Consider the following 14,967-nt stretch of genomic DNA (forward strand, 5'->3'; position numbering starts at 1 on the left):
GGATTGATTGACCTTCATGTCTTAAAGTAATGACGAACTGTCGTTTCTCTTTGCTTATTTGAGCTGTTCTTGTAATAATATGGTTTTGGTCTTTAAATTACTACAAAAATTAGGACAAAAATGTTACATTATCGGTCAGGTAGTGATTCGATTTTTTTTCAAGCTGAAGAGAGGCACGACTATAGTCATAATTTTTTTTTATGAAGTTGAACATGTGCTCTTTATAACATAATGGACAATTTTGGTGAAATCAAATGTTTTTTTTTTTTAACCATAATTTAAATTATATCACTAACCACATACGCATCCACAGTTTTTATACGAGTATAGTCATACCGTATAAAAAAAAATCAAGACAGCGGTGATGGAAACAGGAAGCTTCGGTTCAATTGGTGGGATATTTTTGTGTCTGTAAAATTAATTATGCGTGACATGGCAGTGGAACCGCCTTTATGCGCAAATATTGATATATAATAACAATCATATTGAAGTAAACTTGGAGTCAAGTAAACTTGGTGTGTGGTCCTCCCACTATGACTCGGAAAAGCATGCAGTTTATTAGGCTACAGATTAAATAATTTATGATGATCTTCACAGGGTGGTGACAGTAATCTTGATGTTCCTTTCCAATAAATATTGAGGGTCTGATTCTGGTGACATGATGATCGATGCTTGACTGCCGTTTGATAAATACAGATATTCTCGCTCTTATCCATAAATAAAAATATTCTCGCTCTTATCCATAATAATCTCATCATGTAGACTAGCCTACCCACACAGCATACTGTATCTACGAAATGTTGGCTAGAGTGCATGTGCCAAGACCAGAGTAGGCACACAGTTTTTGTGAGGAAACTATTGGTAGAGTTGAAAATGCAATGGAAACACGTTGAACTGTAGATTTTTATTTGGTACACGAAAACTTAAGCGAAAAAGTACATTTTGTGTGCACTACGTCATCATTCACTGATTTTTATACGCCACAAGTCTGTTTGGAGGAAACACACCGCTGGTGGGAAAATGCACATATTTTCTTCATGTAGATTTTATAATATTCACATGGAAATCTGTTTCCAATTGGATTGAAACCTAGCTAGTGCCAAAGTTTTGGCTTGGTGGCAAATTCTCCATTGATCAATACGTAAAGAGTAATTTAAAAATCCTCTGAAGGGACAAATTATGTCATATGCCGAATTAGGAACCACTTTGGCCACCCTGTAGGCTAGATGTCATAGTCATGCATTTCTGGAATTGTCAGGCATTACATGCATTTTAACAAAGATGCAAATGTTTGTACATGCATCTCTGTTATAAATGTTTAGGCATTACATGCATTTTAACAAAGATGTAAATGTATGTACATCTAAGTTAAATAAATTGAGAGAAAAAAATGTATGGGATGAATGCACTAATGTAAGTCGCTCTGGAGCGTCTGCTAAATGACTAAAATGTAAAATATATATGTTTTAATCCAAGTAAAGATGTACTGATGAGTTCGGAATTCCATGATCGGAACTCAAGAGCTGCATTAACTGTATGTAACCTCTAAAGCAACCTCTATCGCTTCATGCTGACAGCTACTGTCAGACTCATACAGATGACTGGACTAGAACACTCATGCGACCATGTAAAGCCAATGAAGCTGAAGACAAAATTCTATTTGAGAGGACAATAAAGGATTCCCAGCTAGCTCATAATGTACCCATAGCATTCCCTTGAGGTTCTCTTTTGGTTATTTGAAAAATTACTTTCCCACATTGTTCTGGGAACCAACATTTGTTAGCTGGGTTTTAATTTTTCAATTAGGAGCAAACTGCAACAGGACCACATGCTCATCAAACTGCATAAGGAGTGGTTATTGTAAAGTTGTGAACAGGCCCTGCTGAACATGCTACAAGTGTTGTTGTCAGATAAAGCATGGGAATGTCTGGGCTACTAGAGGGACATAACAAGTCACTTCTCTTTAACCACCCTCACTCCATGGCAGTACAATAGTTTTATATGCCTGAATCTCAAATGTATATCCTTGATCCCAAAGAGATCCTTATTCAATTATATGTAGGTATACGTAATTCTATCCTTGTCATTTCTCCTTGCCTCCTTCTGAGAGGAGGATATTTTGCTCCAAAGTGCTTTGAGAAGGAGATGAGGATTTGAGGAATGACGGAATAACAATTGATATTTACCCAATGATTCCATATCATCTGAATGAGCAGATACATTATTACTAGGGATCTACAACTTCACCAAAGAATGCCACAGATGGAAATTTGCTAACTTGACAGCAAAATATTTGAAGAGGGGGAAATATTACTTGCTCATCTGAATTGATTGGTATTGTTGTTAGAACATATAGAGGACTGAGAATCTACCTATAGAAAAAAACAATAATAAAGGCACATTTGAAGCATCTAATTCTCATCATTCAAATGGACAAACTACAGAATTGGTAGAGCTTACAAGATATTAGACATTAAAACCGGATTGTACTGTACCGGATTGTACTGTATTCTTTCAGATACCGGTCACCAGTTTGTAGATTAATATTTCATTATTTATGAAGAGCAATTTCAACAACACGATACACATAAATGGTAAACTATTACAAATGAAGCTTTATTATTTCTTTATTTTATTGTCACATACACCTGTTCGGTGCAGTGAAATGTGTTGTTTTACAAGGTCAGCCATAGTAGAATGGCGGCCCTGGAGCAAATTAGGGTTAAGTGCCTTGCTCAAGGGAACATCAACAGATTGTTGGCTAAGGTATTCTAACAAGCGACAATTCAGTTACTGGCCCAAAGCACTAACCGCTAGGCTACCTCCCACCCAGTTGGCTAAATCTAACCTGCCGCCCAGTTTCTAAATCTAAATTCATTTTGAAGCACTTAGTTTCTCATTACCACAGTCAGACTGAATCTTAAAAGGATTTTCTATTTACCACTTACATTTAATATATTTAGTAGTAGTAATGTATGAGTTAATTCCGGCAGGTGTGTTCGAAAATCTACACCCATAGATTCCATCCGACCCTCCTAATAAAGTGATTTATGATTGGTAGATGGGGATGCATAGTGGTTGTGTAGTCTTCAGAGACCAAAGAGAGTGAAGCATGTTAACATGCAGGGGTCAGGACCAAGGCCAAATAAACACTAAAACCCCAGTTAGGATCATGCAAAGTCAAGTGATCACCATTTGGTGTGAAAGCATGGGTGCTTCAGCTCAAGGACATGGCACAGTAAAGCAGCACAGCGTAACATACACAAGTCCAGACTCTTAGAGCTATACATGCTACATTTCATCTCCTTATGATACACCTTTTAAAAATGTTCAAAGACAAAAAAGTGTCTCAATGGCAACCTATTCCCTAAATAGTGCAGTCCTACATGGGGAACAGGGTGCCATTTGAGATTTTCCCAAAGATTGTTCAATCTCCACCAACTCTGATTTGATCTGCTGGCAGAAGAACCATGTTTCACATCAATGATGTCACACTTTGGGAGAGGGATGATGAGGTCACACAATGACACCTCACTTCCTGTTTACCCTTCCTCTCAGAAAACAAATTCAAAAGATCCCCCCATCATCATCTAAAAACAACAAGGATTTTCTCCCTACGTTCCTTCTCAATACTCTCTCTCTCGTTTTCTCTGTCTCTTCAATAATCTACTCTCTCTTTGTCGTTCATTATCCCAGGTATGCAGGCGTGTTGCCCACATAGAGGGACAGGGTTGCCAGGGTCCCGTTGCTCGCAGTGACTGTCCCTCAGGCCGGTAGTCGGGGCTCTATCTTAAGAGAGAGGTCATAGAGAGTATCCTCATCCATGATCAGAGTCTTGTCCAACAGGTACTGAGTCACCTGGAGAGAGGGAAGGGGTACACACTGAAGACAAGCAAAACAGACTAGGAAAATAGCCATTGGCAATATGAAAAGTGTCCAGTAAGTAAGTAGGCGTACCTTAGGCTGGTGTTCTATCCTGTAGGGTGTCTGCTGGAACTGGCGGATCTCTCGGATGATGTGGGAGATCTAGGACACACAACATTTTCAACACAGCTCTTCATCACATATCTCAGAACTGAATTAAATGGCAGATCAATGGAAACAGCAGTGCTGCAGCTTCACTGAACATGTTCATGCTGTATTCTATGGGATGAAAGTGGTTTCACATTGGTATGCAATGTGTGTAAAATAAAATAAAATGTTATTTGTCACATACATGGACCTTCCCAACAATGCAGAGAGAAAATACAGAGTGCCTGCATGTGTGTGTGTTTACCATCCTCATCTTGGAGAAGTTGACCAAGCCCTCCTCAGTGAAGTTAGGTGTTCCTTCCTCGATAAAGGCTAGGTCAGTCAGGTACATACCCAGGTAGGGCACACTGGGAGGGTTACAACTGGGGAAGAGAAAAGTAGGACGGAGACAAGAAGAGAGTTAGGAACAAAATATTCTGGGCCACATCTTCCTCACTGAAAAGAAAGGACTTGATGTAAGTTTTCACCAATAAGATTTGTGTCTCACTTTTTCAGGGTTTCCCTCAGGTTTTTGAATCTCCCTTCAGACGACACAGTCTTCTGCAGCTTGTCCATCAGGGCTTTAGTCTGTCAAAACCAAACACAACAATGTTTTAATTAACCTCTTACATCTAGACGTTCTGCTAGCGGAACACCGCTCCAATATCCAATGATAGGGCGTGGCGCGAAATACAAACTCCTCGAAAATCCGAAAACTTCCATTTTTCAAACATATGACTATTTTACACCATTTTAAAGACAAGACTCTCCTTTATCTAACCACACTGTCTGATTTCAAAAAGGCTTTACAACGAAAGCAAAACATTAGATTATGTCAGGAGAGTACCCAGCCATAAATAATCAGACACCCATTTTTCAAGCTAGCATATAATGTCACAAAAACCAAAACCACAGCTAAATGCAGCACTAACCTTTGATGATCTTCATCAGATGACACTCCTAGGACATTATGTTATACAATACATGCATGTTTTGTTCAATCAAGTTCATATTTATATCAAAAACCAGCTTTTTACATTAGCATGTGACGTTCAGAACTAGCATTCCCACCGAACACTTCCGGTGAATTCACTAAGAATTTACTAAATTACTCACGATAAACGTTCACAAAAAACATAACAATTATTTAAAGAATTATAGATACAGAACTCCTTTATGCAATCGCGGTGTGCGATTTTAAAATAGCTTTTCGGTGAAAGCACATTTTGCAATATTCTGAGTAGATAGCCCAGCCATCACAGGCTAGCTATTTTGACACCCACCAAGTTTGGTACTCACCAAACTCAGATTTACTATAAGAAAAATTTGATTACCTTTGCTGTTCTTCGTCAGAATGCACTCCCAGGACTTCTACTTCAATAACAAATGTTGGTTTGGTTCCAAATAATCCATAGTTATATCCAAATAGCGGCGTTTTGTTTGTGCGTTCAAGACACTATCCGAAGGGTAACGAAGGGTGATGTGCGGACGCGTATCGTGACAAAACATTTTTTTTTTACCTTGACTTTGTTGTCCTTAAGCCATTTTGCCACAACTTTGGAAGTATGCTTGGGTTAATTGTCCATTTGGAAGACTCATTTGCCACCAAGCTTCCTGACTAATGTCTTGAGATGTTGCTTCCATATATGCACATAATTTCCCCCCCTCATGATGCCATCTATTTTGTGAAGTGCACCAGTCCCTCCTGCAGCAAAGCACCCCCACAACATGATGCTGCCACCCCTGTGCTTCACGGTTGGGATGGTGTTCTTCGGCTCGCAAGCCTCCCCCTTTTTCCTCCAAACATAATGATGGTCATTATGGCCAAACAGTTCTATTTTTGTTTCATCAGACCAGAGGACATTTCTCCAAAAAGTACGATCTTTGTCCCCATGTGTAGTTTCAAACTCTAGTCTGGCTTTTATATGGCAGTTTTGGAGTAGTGGCTTCTTCCTTGCTGAGTGGCCTTTCAGGTTGTGTTGATATAGGACTTGTTTTACTGTGGATATAGACACATTTGTATCTGTTTCCTCCATCATCTTCACAAGGTCCTTTGCTTTTGTTCTGGGTTGATTTGCACTTTTCGCACCAAAGTACGTTATTCTCCAGGAGACAGAACACATCTTTGTCCTGAGCGGTATGACGGCTGTGTGGTCCCATGGTGTTTATACTTGCATACTATTGTTTGTACAGATTAATGTTACCTTCAGGCGTTTGGAAATTGCCCCCAAATGATGAACCAGACTTGTGGAGGTCTACAATTTTGTTTCTGAGGTCTTCACTGATTTCTTTAGATTTTCCCATGATGTCAAGCAAAGAGGCACTGAGTTTGAAGGTAGACCTTGAAATACATCCACAGGTACACCTCCAATTGACTCAAATAATGTGATCAAATGATCAGAAGCTTATAAAGCGATTATATAATTTTCAGGGATTTTCCAAGCTGTTTAAAGGCACAGTCAACTTAGTGTATGTAAACTTCTGACCCACTGGAATTGTGATACAATGAGTAATAAATAGTAAGTGAAATAATCTGTCTCTGAAAAATGTTTGGAAAAATTACTTTTGTCATGCACAAAGTGGATGTCCTAACCGACTTGCCAAAACTGTCATTTGTTAACTTCTCTAGGGCCAGTGGGACGAAATCGTCCCACCTACGTAACAGCCAGTGGAATCCTGTGGCGCGTTATTCAAATACCTTAGAAATGCTATAACTTCAATTTCTCAAACATATGACTATTTTACACCATTTTAAAGACAAGACTCTCGTTAATCTAACCACACTGTCCGATTTCAAAAAGGCTTTACAACGAAAGCAAAACATTAGATTATGTCAGCAGAGTACCCAGCCAGAAATAATCAGACACCCATTTTTCAAGCTAGCATATAATGTCACATAAACCAAAACCACAGCTAAATGCAGCACTAACCTTTGATGATCTTCATCAGATGACACACCTCGGACATTATGTTATACAATACATGCATGTTTTGTTCAATCAAGTTCATATTTATATCAAAAAACAGCTTTTTACATTAGCATGTGACGTTCAGAACTAGCATACTAGCAAACTAGCAAACTTCCGGTGAATTTACTAAATTACTCACGATAAACGTTCACAAAAAACATAACAATTATTTTAAGAATTATAGATACAGAACTCCTCTATGCACTCGCTATGTCCGATTTTAAAATAGCTTTTCGGTGAAAACACATTTTGCAATATTCTAAGTAGATAGCCCGGCATCACAGGGCTAGCTATTTAGACACCCACCAAGTTTAGCCCTCACCAAAGTCAGATTTACTATAAGAAAAATGTTATTACCTTTGCTGTTCTTCGTCAGAATGCACTCCCAGGACTTCTACTTCAATAACAAATGTTGGTTTGGTTCAAAATAATCCATAGTTATATCCAAATATCCTCTGTTTTGTTTGTGCGTTCAAGACACTATCCGAAGTGTAAAGAAGTGTAAAGAAGGGCACGACGCGTTTCGTGACAAAAAAATTCCAGATATTCCATTACCGTACTTCGAAGCATGTCAACCGCTGTTTAAAATACATTTTTATTGCATTTTTCTCGTAAAAAAGCGATAATATTCCGACCGGGAAAGCGTGTTTACGTTCAAAGAGAGAGAAAATAAAAACATGGGATCCCCTCGTGCACGAGCGTCAGTCTGATGGTCCTCTGAAATACCACTTAACCAAAGGCGCTAAAGTTTTTCAGCCAGCGGCTGGAATTACATCATTCAGCTTTTTCCCGGGTTCTGAGAGCCTATGGGAGCCGTAGGAAGTGTCACGTTACAGCAAAGATCCTACATTTTCAATAAACAGAGCCAAGAAGCCCAAGGAATGGTCAGAGAGGGTACTTCCTGTACAGAATCTTCTCAGGTTTTTGCCTGCCATATGAGTTCTGTTATACTCACAGACACCATTCAAACAGTTTTAGAAACTTTAGGGTGTTTTCTATCCAAAGCCAATAATTATTTGCATATTCTAGTTTCTGGGCAGTAGTAATAACCAGATTAAATCGGGTACGTTTTTTATCCGGCCGTGTAAATACTGCCCCCTAGCCCTAACAGGTTAAATTTGTGGAGTGGTTGAAAAATGAGTTTTAATGACTCTAACCTAAATGTATGTAAACTTCCAACTTCAACTGTATAGAGGGATTGATGGGGGGGTTATAACAACACTTAAATTATATAAGGCAGCAGCCCAACTCCTTCCTTGTCTCTAATGTGACAGACTGGAATGTGTGTGCCTTATGGAGAATCTACCTCAGAACTGTAACATGCAAAAAATGGACTTCGGGACATTATATTTCATCAGCCAAAATGGTGGTAACAATGACAGATGGAATATGAAAATGAATGTCATTTTTGTTATGTTATTAAATAGCTGTAAAATAGTCATATGTTTGAGAAATTGAAGTAATAGGATTGTTAAGGTTTTGAAAATCGCGCCACAGGCTTCAACTGGCTGTTACGTAGGTGGGACGAATTCGTCCCGCCTAGCCCAGAGAGGTTAACGATAATACGTCATGACAGTTAGCTTAGTAGATATTGCGATCTAAGGGCAAGGGAGAGTGATTTGAGTGCACACCTCTGGAGAAGGGTAAAGAATTAGAACATTTCCCACCTGTTTGCAGACTTTGCCCCATGTCTTCTTCAACCTGTAGATGGCGCTGCGGTTCAGAGCTGAGGTGATCTCTAAGACTCCATTGTAGTTGTTGAGGCAGCGGCAGATGTCGGCCACAGCCACCCATTTTTCGATAGAGTTGGCCCTGGAGCCCACGTCAGTATGGCTCATGATCTGAGACGCCACCAGGTTACTCATCTAGAGGAGGGGGAGAGGGGAAAAGACAGAGAGAGAGAGGGAGAGAAAGAGACAGGAGACACACTCACTTTAAGTATAGCCCACTGGGCACAGACGTCATTTCAACGTCTAGTTTTGATTTACATTTGGTTCAGTTGTCAACTATGTATTGACCTGTCTTTCCCCCTGTTCCAGGTGGAGATAGACGAACAGAAGTTCCAAGGCACTGGCTCCAATAAGAAGGTGGCCAAGGCCTATGCTGCCTTGGCAGCCCTGGACAAACTCTTCCCAGAGGGCTCTGTGACTGAGGCAGCCAAGAAGAAGAAACTCCCAATGGTAAGATTCCCTCTGCCTTACTGTATATCTTTGCTTGCTATTGTTTGTGAAATATATTAGCTGAGTAATGATGGTTGCTGCTGACCCGTCTGTCCATATAATTTGTAAGTCGCTCTGGATAAGAGCGTCTGCTAAATGACTTAAATGTAAATGTTAAATGTAACTAACCTGAATTCAACGTGAAATCACCAAAAAATGTCACCATGTCATTGGATTTCAGTTAAAAGTTGGGGGGGTGGGGGAAATACTGCCCTTACTTTGATGACTTTTTGCAAGTCCAATCAGTTTTCCAAGTTGATTTAACGTCATCACATAGATTTTTTTTGGTTGAAATGATGTGGAAACCAAGTTGATTCAACCAGTTTTTGCCCAGTGGGAGGCCTCCAAATAAAGTAAAGACACACACACACACACACACACACACACACACACACACACACACACACACACACACACACACACACACACACACACACACACACACACACACACACACACAAACTCACATCATTGAAGTGCTGGCTGGTCTTCATGATGTAGGGAGTCCTCTCAGACTTATCCACCTTCATCCAGCCCTGCCCCAGGAACTCCCTGACAGAGAGACAGCTCATACTGATATGAGATCATCACAAGAAATGACATCATCACTTTAGAATATGAGGTGACAGACTCACTCATAGGGGATACTCCTGAAGACGATGTGGTCCAGTAGTGTGATCTGTTCAGCCAGCTCCATGGCAGACAGAGACTCAAAACACTCTGACCTAGGACACTCCACCTGGAAGAGAACATACACACACCAGCATGAGACATACATACATACACACACACACATGCATCCAAAAAAACAGCAGATGGTGCCTAAGTCTCACAGACTGGCGGGCCTATTTATATCAAAGCTCAACTATTATGTACCCTTAGTATAGATCACAGGAGGCTGGTGAGGGGAGGACAGCTCATAAAAATTTAAAATGATGGAATGGAGTGAATGGAATGGTATCAAACACATGGAGATCATGTGTTTGATTTCATTTAATCCGTTTCAGCCATTATTATGAGCCCGCCTTCCCTAATTAAGGTGCCACCAGCCGCCATGGTGATTCTGGCAAGAACCACAGAGGTCTCTGTAAGACTGAACCTGGTGCCCGGCTACCAGATGGAGGGCACCACTGCGTTCTTCCAACCCTCTCCGCGACTATTCAACTTGGGGCTAACTGTCAATGGTAACCCGCTGTTGGAACTAAACGCTGGTTCCACTTATCTCCTGGTACAGAATCTAACTCAAGCAGATATTTCCATTCCTCAGCACACTCAGCTAGGAACATTGATTGATTACTCCTGCCATGATTTTGAACTTGTTGTTCCGGTGATTGGGCCTCTTCCGTCCTCCCTAGACCTATGTTGCGAGGGTGGAACGCTTTTTATTTGTCCGTCAAAAGCATTCGCAATAACTCCCATATTGCCACTTGACGACACATCGACGTTCAGGCTGGATGTCGATTCTGACAACCAGCTGTTGATATACCACATTGTCACGGATGACGATAACGGATCTCCTCCTGCATGTGAGGTACACTCTTGTGAGGTAACTGCAGATGATTCCCCCACCGTTGACATGCCGTCACCACCTGATGAAAACCTGTACGATATCGCCAAACCATATGCTGGTTTCCATGCACAGGTACTTACAGCTACTGTCGGAAGCTGACGCACTTGTCAATCACACTGAACAACATCAGTTGCGGGAATTGTTTAACCTCTCTGGGCTAGGCGGGACGAATTCGTCCCACCTACGCAACAGCCAGTTGAATCCCGTGGCGCGATTTTCAAATACCTTAGAAATGCTATAACTTCAATTTCTCAAACATATGACTATTTTACAGCATTTTAAAGACAAGACTCTCGTTAATCTAACCACACTGTCCGATTTCAAAAAGGCTTTACAACGAAAGCAAAACATTAGATTATGTCAGCAGAGTACCCAGCCAGAAATAATCAGACACCCATTTTTCAAGCTAGCATATAATGTCACAAAAACCCAGAAGACAGCTAAATGCAGCACTAACCTTTGATGATCTTCATCAGATGACACACCTAGGACATTATGTTATACAATACATGCATGTTTTGTTCAATCAAGTTCATATTTATATCAAAAAACAGCTTTTTACATTAGCATGTGACGTTCAGAACTAGCATACCCCCCGCAAACTTCCGGGGAATTTACTAACAATTTACTAAATTACTCACGATAAACGTTCACAAAAAACATAACATTATTTTAAGAATTATAGATACAGAACTCCTTTGTGCAATCGAGGTGTCCGATTTTAAAATAGCTTTTCGGTGAAAGCACATTTTGCAATATTCTCAGAAGATAGCCCAGCCATCACGGCTAGCCATTTAGACACCCACCAAGTTTAGCCCTGACCAAAGTCAGATTTACTATTACAAAAGTTTGATTACCTTTGTTGTCTTCGTCAGAATGCACACCCAGGACTGCTACTTCAATAACAAATGTTGGTTTGGTCCAAAATAATCCATCGTTATATCCAAATAGCGGCGTTTTGTTCGTGCGTTCCAGACACTATCCGAAATGGTAAATCAGGGTCACGAGCATGGCGCAATTCGTGACAAAAAAATTCTAAATATTCCATTACCGTACTTCGAAGCATGTCAACCGCTGTTTAAAATCCATTTTTATGCCATTTTTCTCGTAAAAAAGCGATAATATTCCGACCGGGAATCTCCGTTTAGGTAAAAAGAAGAAAGAAAACAAAGCATTCGGTCGACGCGGGCACGCGCCTGAGTCTCACAGTACTGTAACCAGCCACTACCCAAACGCGCTACTTTTTTTCAGCCAGAGCCTGCAAAGCCACGATTCAGCTTTTTGCCGCCTTCTGAGAGCCCATGTGAGCCGTAGGAAGTGTCACGTAACAGCAGAGATCCTTTGTAATGGATAGAGATGGCAAAGAAGGCCAAGAAATGGTCAGACAGGGTACTTCCTGTACAGAATCTTCTCAGGTTTTGACCTGCCATTTGAGTTCTGTTATACTCACAGACACCATTCAAACAGTTTTCGAAACTTTGGAGTGTTTTCTATCCAAAGCCAATAATTATATGCATATTCTAGTTACTGGGCAGGAGTAGTAACCAGATTAAATCGGGTACGTTTTTTATCCAGCCGTGTCAATACTGCCCCCTAGCCCTAACAGGTTAACAAACACAGGTCGACAGACTCGCTGGATTGCGGTGTTACGGGTATTCATGTGGTGCGTATTCCTACGCCACCTGGAGCAGCTCCTACGTTTGTGAGACTATACAAAATTCCGTTTGTAGGGTACGCAGCGGTACAAGAGATTATCAACTCCCTATTAGCTAAACAGATAATCAGGGAATGTAACAGTAAGTACAGCGCTCTCATGTGGCCCGTTTTGAAACCAACGGGTAAATGGTGTCTTACCATTGACTATAGACAACTCAACAAGCTGGTTTCATTGTCTAGTCGGCCAATGACACAGCTCGACCAAGAGTTGCCAAAGGTGGCAAACACCAAGTACTTCTCCACCGTTGACGTGGCAAATGAGTTCTGGACCATGACAGTCGACCCTCATGACCAACACAAGTTGTCTTTCTCTTTCTCAAACAAACTCTTCACGTTCAATCGTTGCCCGTTCGGGTATGCACACTTCCCCTCAGAGTTCAACATCTTCGTGCACAAGGCAATGCCAGATGCAGCCTCCATGGAGATGATAATCTATGTGGATGACGTTCTCAGGAGAAGTGAGACGTTGTCACATCCCCTCAACGAGATGGACCACGTTCTCACCCAACTCGGGGCACCTGGGGCGAAGTTGGCAATCATGAAAGGACAATGGTGCAGGACCAAGGTAAACTACATTGGACTTCTGGTGGGTGCTGAGGGCATCCTGCCACAGTCTAACAGAATCCAAGCAGTCCACCACATCAAAATACCTACAAACCTTCATGAGGTGCGCAGTTTCTTGTTAGTATGTAATTACGCCCGTCAATTAATCGGAAACTACGCTGACTTGTCAACGCCTTTGACCCATCTTCTTCAGAAAGAGACTGCGTTCATTTGGGATGGCACTCATGACGAGTCTGTGACTTCCTTGAAAACCTGCTTTGCGAGGCACCCTGCCTGGTATACCCCAACAAAGACAAGACGTTATTTTTGGAAGTTGGTTTCTCAGAGCAATACCTTAGTGCTGGGTTGTACCAGAAATACGACCAAGACAAACGTGTGGTTGCTTACCCTAGCAAAACACTCAAACCTGCTGAACACAAGTACTCAGACTGCGAAAAAGCACTGGTGTCGACAGTCTGGGCGGTCAAACACTTCACCAGTTCTGTCGGCGGACAAACGTTGAGCATAGAATCATGTCACCAGCCTGTGACTTCTCTGAAAAGCCAACAAATCCGTACACAACAGCAGAATAGCGGCTTGGCTGATGACACTGCAGAGCCATAATGTAGTAGTCAACTACGCAAAAGCTTTGGCGGTGTGTCAACACTGTGGTGACGATGAAACTGACTTCGCACCACCCCCACGTGACGTAGCTCCGCCATTGCCTTCGAAACATCACTACTTCGAAGAGAACGTGTGTCTTGGCATGCCGATGGCATTTGTGGATGGCTGTTCTTACTGTCATCTAGACCACTTGCAAGTTGGGATTGGTATGGCACAATGACATTCAGCTAGGCAACAAGACCAGCCAGTTCGCAGCGTGCCTATCACACTGCAAACGGCGGTGAAACACGACTTGTCAAAACTGGCAATCTGCACCGACTCAAACTATGCCAGACTCACCTTTTTACGCCACTTGCTGTTTTGGAAACACCACTTCAAGTAGCAAAGAAGTGAAAAACAAATAGCTCATTCTAGCTTGCGATGACCTCATAACCAAACACAAAATACAGGTGTATTGGAACAAAGTCACTCCAAATCACCTGGTCGTGACAAACTTGGCAACGACCATGCCGGCAGCATGGCGAAATCTGGTGCAATTCATGGCACCCCTTGGGTGTCAATGCCCAAGACGCAATGATCACCGAGGCGGCCATGGTGTCTGCGGTAACGCGTAGCCATGTAGCACTGCAGGAAACATCTTCGCATGAACATGTGTTGCTTACTCATTCATTCCTGAATGTTGACCTTGTAGCAATGCAACACCAAGATGAGTCCCTCGCCACTTTGATGGCTTTCCTGTCTAATCCTGTCAATCACCCAGTGTCCGAACTGGCTTTGGCAGGCTCACACAACTTGTGTTCACTGTACGCAACTAAACATCACCTCACACTTGTCAATGACCTATTGGTTTCTGTTTCAGAAACCGACGCCACACGAAGGTGGTTGGTTCCTAAAACACTGAGGCCGAAAATGATAGCTCATGCCCACGACGAGCCATGTGGAGGCCATAGGGGGGGGTCAAGGCTACATGTGAAACATTGCGACAGGTGGCCCACTGGCCTATTGCGACAGGTGGCCCACTGGCCTCACATGAAACAAGACGTGGGACAATACATAATGGGGTGTCCAGTTTGCTGCCAGTTTCAACCCTCCATGCCACTTCACAGAGCAGCCTTGCAACTGGACAGACCCAGATCATCTGGGTCAGCCCAGTTGCCAGCTCAGCCAGAGGCAATAAGTATCTTGCGCATTCACAAAGTGTGTGGAGTGCCTGCCCTCAACCAATGACACAGCGGTAACCACGGCCGTTCTTTTGATCAACCACGTTTTCAGTCGTTTCGGTCTGCAAGGAGAAACCATGGACAGCGACAGAGGA

General features: G+C 42.0%; 1 protein-coding gene across 1 annotated transcript in view; it reads right to left on the reverse strand.

The window, feature by feature from the left end:
* Window positions 1–319: 319 nt before the first annotated feature.
* LOC106591265 (ras-specific guanine nucleotide-releasing factor 2) overlaps window positions 320–14,967 on the reverse strand; it is a 65,345-nt gene continuing 50,697 nt past the window's right edge. The window contains exons 6-12 of the mRNA XM_082970622.1: window positions 9,835–9,938; window positions 9,667–9,751; window positions 8,648–8,845; window positions 4,520–4,599; window positions 4,277–4,394; window positions 3,958–4,026; window positions 320–3,858 (exon numbers count right to left, since the gene is read on the reverse strand). Of these exons, the coding sequence (XP_082826748.1) occupies window positions 3,766–3,858; window positions 3,958–4,026; window positions 4,277–4,394; window positions 4,520–4,599; window positions 8,648–8,845; window positions 9,667–9,751; window positions 9,835–9,938 (747 nt within the window). The 3' untranslated portion in view covers window positions 320–3,765. The remainder of the gene's footprint in view (window positions 3,859–3,957; window positions 4,027–4,276; window positions 4,395–4,519; window positions 4,600–8,647; window positions 8,846–9,666; window positions 9,752–9,834; window positions 9,939–14,967) is intronic.

This window comes from Salmo salar, chromosome 29 (genome assembly GCF_965601325.2).
Source record: "Salmo salar chromosome 29, fSalSal1, whole genome shotgun sequence".
Classification (NCBI taxonomy): Eukaryota; Metazoa; Chordata; class Actinopteri; order Salmoniformes; family Salmonidae; genus Salmo; species Salmo salar.